Genomic DNA, 11,646 nt, shown 5'->3' with positions numbered 1-11,646 from the left:
GTAATTTCAGAGGTTTGAACGTGACAGGAAAGCTAGAAAATCTGAAAAGGGAAATACAGAGCCTATTATTAGATATATTGAGGGTCAATGGAGTGAAATGGAAAGTAAATAAGGATTTCTTGTCAGATGAATTTAGGGTAATATCAACAGCTTCGGAAAACTGTGTAATGGAAGTAAGTTTCGTTATGAATAGGAAAGAAGGACAGACAGTGAGTTACTGTGAACAGTTCAGTGACAGGGTTGTTATCATAAGAACTCACAGCAATTCAACCGCAACACCAATAATTCATGTACATATGACGACGTCACAAGTAGAAGATTTGGAGATAAACTGTCTGAGGGGGTTAAACGTGTAATTCAGTATGTAAAGGGACATGAAAATCTTGTATCAATAGGTGATTGGAACGCTGTAGTAGGGAACGAATAGAGAACAAGAGTTACAGGAAAGTATGGGCTTAGTAGCAGGAATGAGAGAGGAGAAAGGGTATCTGAGTTCTGAAATAAAGTTCAGTTAGTAATAGCGAATACGCTATTCAGAAATCATGAGAAGATATACGTGGAAAACGGCCTGAGGCATGGGTAGATTTAAGCCTAGTTACATCATGGTCAGATATATCAAAATCAGATATTGGATTGTAAGGCGTATCCAGGAACAAATATAGACTCAGATCATAATTTAGTTCTGATAGAGGGTAGTCTGAAGTTTCAGGGATTCTCCCTGAAGAATCAAAGTGGGAAAATAGGGCATACTGAATTTCTCAGGAAAGATGAGATGTGTCTGAATTTTTCCAAGGATGTAGATGTTGCGATTGTTAATACCACAGTAAGCAGTTAATTTTAAGGAATGGATATCAATAAACGGGGCAATCACCTAAGTTGGACTAACAAACGTAGGTCCAGTGAAGATAACTGCCAGGAAAATTCGGCAAACAGATCAGCTGATCGACGAGAGAAGCAAGTACAAAAGGCAGAAATACAGCATATGTCACTTAGGAATGTAAAAAATAGGAAGAGCAAGAGAAGCCAAACAAAAGATTACTGAGAAATGTGAAGAAATGTAATAAGGAATAGTTACCAGAACGAGTGATTCAGACTGTGGAAAAGTCAAAACAAGCGTCGGTGACGTTAAGGGCAAAGTGCATTCAAAGTCCTATGGGAGTTTCACTGTTAAAAGAACAGGAGTGAGCGGGTAGATGGAAGGAGTACCCAGGAGGACTCTTCGTGGGGGAAGACTTGTGTGATGATGAGATAGAAGAAGATATGGCAGTCGATGAGGAAGGTATAGAGGATCCAGTATCAGAGTGAAAGCTTTGTAAGAATTGAGATTAAATAAGACAGAAGGCTTAGATAACAGTCATTTGGAAATTCTGTAGTCATAGGGGTAGGTGTCAGCCAAACGGCTATTTAAATAGGCATGTAGAATCTATGAGACATACCATCTGACTTTTGGAAAAATATTATCCACACCATATACAGAAGATTGGAAAAGAACATTGAGGTTCTCCTAGGTGATGATCAGTTCGGCCTTCGTAAATGTAAAAGCACCAAAGAAGCAGTTTTGAAGTTGTGATTGTTAATGGAAGCAAGAGTTAAGAAAAATCAAGGCACTTTCATAGGATTCGTGGACCTTGAAGAAGGAATCTACAGTCTAAAATGGTGCAATAGTGAAATTTTGAAGAAACTATTTGTGAGCAACAGCGAAAGAAGTGTAATATATAGTATGTACAAAAACAAACAGGGAAAGATAAGAATGGAAGACCAAGAACGAAGTGTTCGGATTAAAAAGAGTGTGAGTCAGGGATGTGTTTCACCACTACGTTTAGTCTATACATAGAGAAAACAATGAAATAAAAGAAAGGTACAGGAATGAGACTAAAATTCTGGGTGGAAGCATATCAGTGATAAGATTTGCTGATAACATTGCTAGCCTCACTGAAAGTTAAGAATAATTACAGGATCTACTGGACGGATTAAACAGTCTAAGGAGTACAGAATATGGATAAAGCTAAGGAAGACTACAGTAAAGAGGAATATGAGAAGAGGAAATGAATGATAAAATAAAGAACACGAAGAATGCTGCTACACTGGAAGGAAAATAACGTATGGCGGACGAAGCTAGGAGGTAACAAAAAACAGAGTAGCATAGAAGAAGAGTGCTTTCCGGGCCAAAAACAATCTTCTAGTGTCAAATATAGGCCTAAATTTAAGGGAAACTTTTTTGAGAATGTACGTTTGGAACACAGGACTGAGTGGAAATGAATCATGGGCTGTGGGGGAAACAGGAACAGAAGGGAATGGAAGCATTGGAGATGAGGTGCTATAGAAGGCTGTTGAAAATTAGGTGAACTGATAAGATAAATGTGGAGATTCGTCTCAGAATCAGTGAGGGAAGGAATGTATGTAGGACACTTAGAAGAAAAAAGTACAGGGTGACGGGTGTTGTATTAAGACACCAGGGCGCCGGCCGCGGTGGTCTCGTGGTTCTAGGCGCGCAGTCCGGAACCGTGCGACTGCTACGGTCGCAGGTTCGAATCCTGCCTTGGGCATGGATGTGTGTGATGTCCTTAGGTTAGTTAGGTTTAAGTAGTTCTAAGTTCTAGGGGACTAATGACCACAGCAGTTGAGTCCCATAGTGCTCAGAGCCATTTGAACCATTTTGAACACCAGGGCAATGGTCGTTAAACTGGACCCAGTTTAAGAATTCGTGCGGCCCGCTGATCACAGCAACATTTCATAACAAGTACCTAGCAACTAATAGCCCAATGCAAAAACGTCAAATATGGTTAAGAGCTTCTTAATAGCATAGTTTTCCTGCTGACTGACAAACAGCGAAGGTAAATTTTAAAAGGTGCTTAATTTTAATTAACGTTTGTGAATTTGGCCGTGAACTAAGTAAAGTTGGCGACTTACGTTAAGGGCAGAGGCAACTACTGTGGAGTTACAGCCGGCGGATGTGGCCGTGCGGTTCTAGGCGCTTCAGTCTGGAAACGCGTGACCGCTACGGTCAGAGGTTCGAATCCTGCCTGGGGCATAGATGTGTGTGATGTCTTTAGGTTAGTTAGTTAGGTTTAAGTAATTCCAAGTTCTAGGGGACTGATGACCTCAGATGTTAAGTCCCATAGTGCTCAGAGCCATTTGAAACTTTTTTTGTTTTTTGTTTTTGTGGAGTTACAGGATGTGTGAGGAGGAATGTTTTGTTATATGCAGACAGCCTTGTAGGCAGGGCAACAACAGTTATGAATAGTAATCTAATATCTGCTTAGCTGTATTTAGTCCTTTATTTCGTTGGATCACTATCGGTTTTGTGGCGCTAAAAGCCACATCTTCAGCTTTCCCACTCGAATGTTTTAGTCTTACGTTCACCTGAAAATGTGGCTTTTGGTGCCACGAAACCGGTAATGATCCAATAATAAGGGCCTAAATACTGCTTAAGCGGCTATTAATACCCAAGATGGTTCCGTTATATATCTTCCAGAATGGCAATTTATGGGCGTGCACGTCTCATACCGATCAACTGCTATGGTATAATTTTTGATACGAAAATAATATGTATTCCTAAATTTGCATTACAGGGAAGGACATCTTTTAATCTGGGTACTTATTTGTGGCAAGAAGTGAGAAAGTCTGTTAAAGCCTTTCAATATAATGAAATGAGGAGAAGAAAAATGACTTTCAACACATTTAGTAAACGTCTTTGATCGTGTCTCATACTGGATAATTCATTAAATATAATTACAGTTATTGCTATTAATCAATTAATCGTCCGATCACACAATCAGCATTACTGTGTCACAACTTTGGGTCACTCAATGTGACATCAGTCTGAAACAGAACAGTTGACAAGAACTGTTTCAAATGGCGTCCACGTTTAACGATGAGTACTTGAGAGCTGGCGGCCAATCTAAGACTCGCCTTTAGTCTATTGAGAGCTGATAACACAGTAATTTATCTGAGTCACAAATTAATAACGAGGTCCGTACATATGCAGCTTGAGATGCCATCCCACATTGTCGATAATGGCTCTTGAGCAAAATGGTTCGAAGGAACGTGGATCAGGAAGTAACTTCCACGGAACGAGAGGGAGCTGTAGTAGACGAAAACTATAAGGGAAGGCAGAAACTGGAATAATTGCAACAAATTATTGTCGAGATGAATAGGATGACACAGGATAGCAAGCAGGTTCGCATCGCCCCAGCGACGAAATTACAGAGGCATATTTCGGTACTGTTTCGCGGCGATTTCTGTGTGTGCCTGTTGTTACGACTTCTGGCACCACTTGTTAGCTGCAGGCACAGTGACTGCGCCAAAGACTGAGACGGCGTGGAGTTTTACAATTATTTATTGAACTTTCTTTACAATTTCTCCCTCGCCGTCGCTGCCCAGCCCTGCGGATTCCTCGTCCTGGTTGCTGCTGTGTAGATTCTCCGACAATGCGCGCAACGCGCGCCGCTGATCGCACTCGGGAACCTCAGGCCACCAGTGCTCCGCTGAAGCCAGGATGCCCTGTGGTTGAGATGAACTCGTCGCCGCTCGGCGCCCCAGTAGGGGCACTCCCACGGAGCTGCGTCGTCGTGAGGTCAGCTGCCGACGCCTGCTGGGAAGCCGTCAGTCGCGATGTCTGCAAGGTCCCGTCATGGATGGACAACACGCCGTGGGGCTGGGTTGCCGTGAAGTTTGGGCGTCAGTCCCCGGCGGCGCCTGTGACCAAGACGGCTCTGGAGCCAGTCCTGCTGGTTCTCGCTGTCGTTATTCGACCATGGTGCCGACCGACCTCGGGCCGACCTCCAGAGCTGAAGTTGACATCTGCCGGAGAACGGATGACTCCTGCGAGCTGGAACAGACTTCCAAAACCGTCACCTACGAAGATTGGACATTCGGACACCGACCACGTCTGTCCTCAGATCTGAACTGCTTCCTAATGGCTTCTGTCCGTTGCTGCCTTCACTCCACTTTTTCTATCCAACAGGAGAACGTTTTATACCCTCGGTGGTAGCTTTTTGTTGTTACTCCCGCAGTATATTGCAGCATAGCTTAGCGTGCTGGCCTCACTTCCCCTTACTCGGCACTCTCTCCAGGCTTTGCTCGGCGCTCGGTCTGTGTGTGTTCTTGCGTCAGCCTGTTGGTAGACTGCTGCTGTCAGCAAGGTTATCTGTGCCTGCCTACTTCGCAACGCCTCGGTCGCCGACGTGCCTCTATTTTGCCATTCTCCACTGCGTGAAGCAATGCTTACTACATGTGGCCGAAACACTGTGAAAGAAACTATATTTCGTAACATAATTTTTTCTTGACGGCAATTAGAACTACTTGTGCCACTATTCCTCTAGAAAAACTGGAGGTTTAGTGGTGACTGTTATGACGTAAGAGGGAGAATGAAAGCCGCTGTATGCCTGGGAAAAATCTTCTGGCTAAAAGCGATGCCTATATTTTAATTCCTAATAACCGGTATATTTCGGAATTTGTTTGGTCTCGGTTACAACAGGTATATTTATTTTTTATTAATAAAAGAGTAAAAAATCGAAATATCAGTTAGCCATAGCATAAGTGCAAATTTTTTTCGTTTTTAAAGCTACCTTAAAAAAAGTAATTTTTATACATAAAATATGAATTATTATGAAATATTGTATTATTATAGAAAATGTGGAAAGAGATCAGTGCAGTTTTAATAACAATGCCAACAGAAGCGATCAACAAACGCATGGCATAACATTAGTACACCATAGCTAAGACAATAATGTCCCTGTTGCGTGTAGCCTGGCTTAAGGAACGCATGTACGTACAGTGGGCAAGACTTGCCCCCATCTGTTCTATACGGTAGTTTCGCATTGTCGTCTTCAAACATCCGCTATACTGCAGAATGACTCCGACCCCAGTGTAGAAATACGAGGGCTATTCGGAAAGTAAGGTCCGATCGGTCGTGAAATGGAAACCACTGTTAAAATCAAAAATGTTGTTATTTGCAACTGTTAGCTACACCTTCCAGCTACTTCTCTATATACTCACCGCTCCGACTTAGACATTTGTCGTAGCGCTGTACCAACATTCCAACACCTCTTCATAGAAGGCTGCTAGCAGTGCTTTTCGCCAATTATCTACGCTGATCTACTGCACGATGTGTGTACCGAAACGTTGTCTACATAGCCAGCAGTTCATGTGAGCAGAGATCAAATTCAGGGAAAGCCAATTACGGTCTGTATTGTGGGTAATCAGACAGTTACATCGAAAATGCTGCAGGAGCATCTTCATTGCTGCTGCAGAATTCGGCTGAGAATTGTGACGAAGAAGGAAGAGAATGACAGCCCTCGTGTTTTTTTTACGAGTTGATGGAACAACTAATTGCAATGATCCATTGCTTTAACAGAGTAAAGATTGATATAGTAAAAGATGAAGGAGATTAGGGTAACAGTAATAATTTAAAAAATTAAGAACTATTCGTTAAAAATGCACAGTTACAATAGAAAGTAGCTAATCTGCTGTCGCTGTCTACATAATACGCCTTTACCTGCCTGTAGCCCTTGAAAACGGATAAATTAAAACGAAAACAGACTTCTTCAACTTCAATGATGACGTCTTCTCTGTTTATCAGCCGAGTCAACGCGTCGTTCTGCTGCAATCTTTCGACAAGTTACCTACTTGTCATCTTCAGATTTCGCCTGAAGATGACAAGTAAGAAACTTGTTGAAACGTCGCTGCAGAACGACGCCTTGACTCGGTTGATAAACCGAGAGGACATTATCAACGATATTCGGCGAGAAAGTCTAAATTCGCATTTTCTTCAACCACAGTTTTCATTGTTTAGCACTGACTATTCGTAAGGTGTAAGTGCTGATATGATCCATCATTACAACATTATTTCTAAGTAGAGATTCAAAAAATTAGAATCAATAAGAGAATGGTGATTTTTTGTAATATTCAACCACTTACCACTTTTCTTTGTCCGATTTCTACCTTTATTACAGGAAGTAATGTGAACAAATAACATAAAACTGATTATTTCAGAAACCGGTTGTCATGAGTGTTTTTAGCAGTCAGGTTAAACTGGATTGTAAAAAAACCGATATAACCGAAAACCGATTGTTTCAGCAATAACCGCCATCCTTTGCTGGATGTGGTCTAATTTCGATTCGTTCGTAGTTATGCTTCTTTAAAAAAAGGAAGTATCATACCTTGCCAGGTAGAATTGAGTTTCACATCTCCAAAAGAAAGTTCCTAGGTACGCTAGGTTATACGATAGTAAGGTTGTAACTAATAACTTGCGATCCTCAGTGTTTTTCCAGTTCTGAAAATAGCGCTGACGTAGCCGTGCAGTACTCTCAGAAACCGCTGACGACGTTTTGCTGGCAGGTGCCGAGATTCCAGCAGCGACAATGTGCGGCGCCGCCCACGCTCCCCGTGGCCTATTTTTATTGTCACTAGGATTTCCGCCGGTGTTGGTGGGTGCGGCCTCGCAGAAGCAGGGAGAGAGGGGAGAGAGAGCGGCGCGCATAGCCGATGTGCCGCTGCAAATAGTCGTCTAGCTGCTTGGGGCGGCGCCTGCTATATAGGCCGCCCGCGACGCACCTCGCGTTCGCCAGTCCGCTCGCAACAGACACCGCCGAGGCTTCGCCGCCAAACACCACACCAGCGTCACCACACCAGCAGCCATGGTGAGTCACGAGTTCCGCAGGTGCCACCCCAGGGAACTGGCCACTTTCCGATCTCCGTAGTATCAGGATTGCACCGCCCACTTGTACAGTGGGTCTTGCGGATTTCAAGTCATCATGGCAAGAGCGTGAAGGTTTTGAATGTGCCGCTATCTGAAGCACTGCGATAATGCAGTCGATCATAGTCATGTAGGGCTACTGAAACCATTACCGGGCTCCACTGTTTCACATTTCTTTCGAGTGAAACCAATCTTTGGTAGCAACCGAACCAAAACAAACGATTCAGATCGTGGCGATTTTGCTTATTTTTCTTTTCAAGTGAAACCTGTCTGTACTTTCTCTGTCGGTTGAACTATGTATTCGTTCTTTGAGCTAAAAACTCTCTTAGGTGTTTTAGTTTACTGAGCTATCCAATCATTCTTCTGAGTGAAACCAGTCTTTTCATCACTTTAAACTGATTAAAATGTTGGTGGGTACTGTGTTGTTCCAGCTACAGTTACCGTGTAACTAATTAAGCCTATATATCGCTGGGGGTACAATTTTGAGCGTAAAAGTTCCCTTAGGGATACATAAAGAATTGGCAAATTTTAGCGACCGGCTGCATTCTGTTTCACTGAAAAGATGTAATGCTGTCCATGAATTAAAAAGCATTTGAATCTAGAATCGGACCTGCTGGTCTAGCGGTGGGAAGCGAAAATCTCCAGTGAGATTCTTCTGCGTCCCAATAGAACCTTCTTTCCCAGAACGAAGAACGATACAGTTATGTGGCTAGTCGGACCTTATATTCATTACGTGGCGGGAAGCGGATATGATCCGGACCCTTGTGTCTTTTACCAGTATATTACGGCCCTGGATATGGCAAAGGATACCATGCTATCGTTGACGTTTTGTGAATATGATGTATGTATCATTAGTCGTCAAGGATTTGGATGAAGAGTAGAATCTCTTTTCCATTTGCGTGTTCTGTTTCTTTTACCTTGATTTTGATAAAATTAAAAAAAAAAAACAAAAAAAGGTGTTGGTATTTTCGTCATGTCCCTTTCAGGTCTATTGTACACAGTATACTTCCTTTATGTGACCCTTCTTGTCTTGGTTTTTTCCCTTTTCATTCATAAAAAATAAAACTCGTTGCAGCTCACGACTGGAAATGATTTTTTTCTTTCTTATGTGGCGGAAACCATGTAGCATTAGCTTTGATTTTGTTTCTTTCTTGAGTAGCAAGTTGTATGGTTTAACAAAAAAAAAAGATAAATAAAAATAAAAAAAATAAAAGAAGGCCGTTACTATGTGGGAGCGGCACAGTGACAGGCTGGAGAGGGGAGGGAGGGAGAGGGTGCAATGTATCGTGGCGAAGCCTCAGGATTTGACGCTATCCCCTGTGTACCATATCTCCACCCAGCCTGAACCTGACTTTCTCCGTTCTTTCCTGCCACTACCAGCTAAAAAGAGGTAGTAAGGTGAGTGCCTAGAAACCAGAAGGTACCGGAAAAAACAGAGAAAGGGGGGGGGGCGTTGCATCTAGTTAAAGCGATAAGGCACCTGCCTGGAAACAGGTCACAGCATCCAATTTAAATTGGGTCACGGATTTTTCAGTCTTCCTTTTATCCTAGCCTTCACATCACAGTGATGTGAGGAGTCGCAAAAAACGATACGTGGTTCGGATTCCAGTTTACCCCGTCGGATAGCTGGCGCAGATTAGAGAAACGCAGGTCGCCGAAGTGACGTCCGATAGAAAGGCTTGTACCAGGCCAGTGAACAGCACGAAATTAATATTATTATTTGAATTTAGTACTTAAAATTTTATTCAGCCATCTGTGTGGAAGGTAAATATATGTTACAGAATATTACGTTATTAGGTACGTACGTAAAAATCATGACCGTACGCACAAACCTATTTACATTTTACAGCTTTGCAGGTGCAGTATTCGACGTGAAGAAGTACCATACACATTTACACATTGGTACTTTAGTTACACAGTTAAGCTGTTATCTGCAAACCACTGTAAACAGTCTGCAACCACGTTCGTACCTTCCTCGAGACAAGTGGAGGCTCTTGATGCAGGTGCATCCAGTTCCGAGCGGAAACATTTGGCATCAAATTATCGTTTTGGCATTGTTAAATATCTTTGACTACGCTCCGTTGTCGCCCATCATTACTGTTATTGCCGTTCCAATACTTGCTTCTTATTGAGTGCTACTAAATAGTTTTACTTCAGTTTCTCATCCGTATTTATGAAACGGTATTTTCTTAATACTGAACTTTGTGTCTGGATCGGAATGCCGAAACCCTCAGTGGCGTATTAACGGAAGAAATCATAAGACAAGATTAAAAGTGACCGTATAAATTAAGTGTAATGTACAGCGTCTGGAAGTGTGATTCATCTTGTAAAACTATACTAACTAAAGAAATTCTCAGAATATTAACGAACGAAGACAAATATTTTTTGTGAAAGGAAGAATACTTCCGTCAGGTGTGAATATATGCTTAACGAGTCAGTGATTAAGTCACCAAACAGTTAAAAAAATGCATCATATGCTTGCTGTTCACGCCACCTCAGCATTTACCGAAAGAATCGGTGATGAGTCCAAATCAGTGCGAAGAGAGAGACAGAGCTTCAATAAATTTAAATAAAAAGTAATTTTTTATTTATTCAAAAAATAAATTTATAACATAACACCACTTATTATTCTTTGCAAACCAATCAGAAATACGTAATTAATGCCTGAAGTACGAAAAAATAGCATTTAAGTAAGTAAATATGTAAATTTCTAAAATAATTCATCTTTGTTTAAAATAAGATTTTTCTCCAAAAGTGTTAGCAGCCCTAGTTATGGTTCATACGTAATCGAAATGGCTTAAAAGATTGTAAATGAAATAACTTTAACCCGAGGACAGTGGAAACAGTCATAAACTGCCGAAGTGTTAGCGACTTGTGGCAGTCGGTTTTCTCATATTAAGTGAAACCACTGAAACCTGGAGAGGGAGTCAGAAACATCCTCGTAGCGGAAATGGCCGAAAGGGTAATTGTTTTCATTCGACTGAAAAAAACGACTGAACGAAAAAACTACCGACTGTCCAGTCGGTTGGCCCATCGTAACATTTGTACAGTGGAACTTGCGGATATCTATCCTCAGGCGAGAGTGTAGGTTTTAAATATGTCGCTACAATTTGAAGCACTGCGATAATGAAGTAGAGGTTTTTTTCGCTTATTACTAATAAGCCGGTAAGAAACAACTGCAAATCAATTTGCCATACAAGCAGTGTAAAAAGTTTTGGTTCTTAAATAAATTTTCTTTAAAAATGAGCAATGTTTATTTGCAAAATTTCTATTGCGTTGAAATACTGGGGTACTATAGCAAAACGGAAAAGTGATATTACAGTACGAACAGTACGAACTGCAAATCAATTTGCCATACAAGCAGTGTAAAAAGTTTTGGTTCTTAAATAAATTTTCTTTAAAAAATGAGCAATGTTTATTTGCAAAATTTCTATTGCGTTGAAATACTGGGGTACTATAGCAAAACGGAAAAGTGATATTACAGTACGAACAGTAGAAACGAGCAGCCAACACCTGACATAACAATCGTACCTTGTTTGTATTGCAGAAAGGTACCTCCGAAGTTTGGAAGTATTTTTGTGAAGTGCAGTAGCAATGAAATACATTGCTCCATTTGCTTCACAAGATTAAAGACGGAGGAGGCATAACAGACTTCCGACGTAATACTAGGAGAAAACATTCACAATGGTTCTTGGGATAGAAGGTAAATTTGTCTAATATACTTGTAATTTTATTGGCATGTTATAAACCAGGGATAATAACTGAAGCCTTAATTTTATGGTTGATCCAGGGCGAAAAATTGTTGCCATCGAAAGTGACGATGCAGAGCAGTCATCAACTTGGGACCTTTTACTCACGACATTACCGCGCGTCTCCTTCACTTTCGCCATCTTTGCTGCAGACAATGAGGCCAATTTATGCCACAGCCCCGATCCACTATCGATCGA

At 41.5% G+C, this 11,646-nt stretch overlaps 1 protein-coding gene across 1 annotated transcript in view; it reads left to right on the top strand.

Annotated features, from left to right (window-relative positions):
* The first annotated feature begins 7,431 nt into the window (after positions 1-7,431).
* LOC126336515 (troponin C) overlaps positions 7,432-11,646 on the top strand; it is a 46,886-nt gene continuing 42,671 nt past the window's right edge. Inside the window, exon 1 of the mRNA XM_050000296.1 lies at positions 7,432-7,643. Coding sequence (XP_049856253.1) covers positions 7,641-7,643 — 3 coding nt within the window. The 5' untranslated portion in view covers positions 7,432-7,640. The remainder of the gene's footprint in view (positions 7,644-11,646) is intronic.

This window comes from Schistocerca gregaria, chromosome 2 (assembly GCF_023897955.1).
Source record: "Schistocerca gregaria isolate iqSchGreg1 chromosome 2, iqSchGreg1.2, whole genome shotgun sequence".
NCBI lineage: Eukaryota > Metazoa > Arthropoda > Insecta > Orthoptera > Acrididae > Schistocerca > Schistocerca gregaria.
Note: the sequence above shows the minus strand (reverse complement) of the source record. Positions and strands in the feature narration are given on the sequence as shown.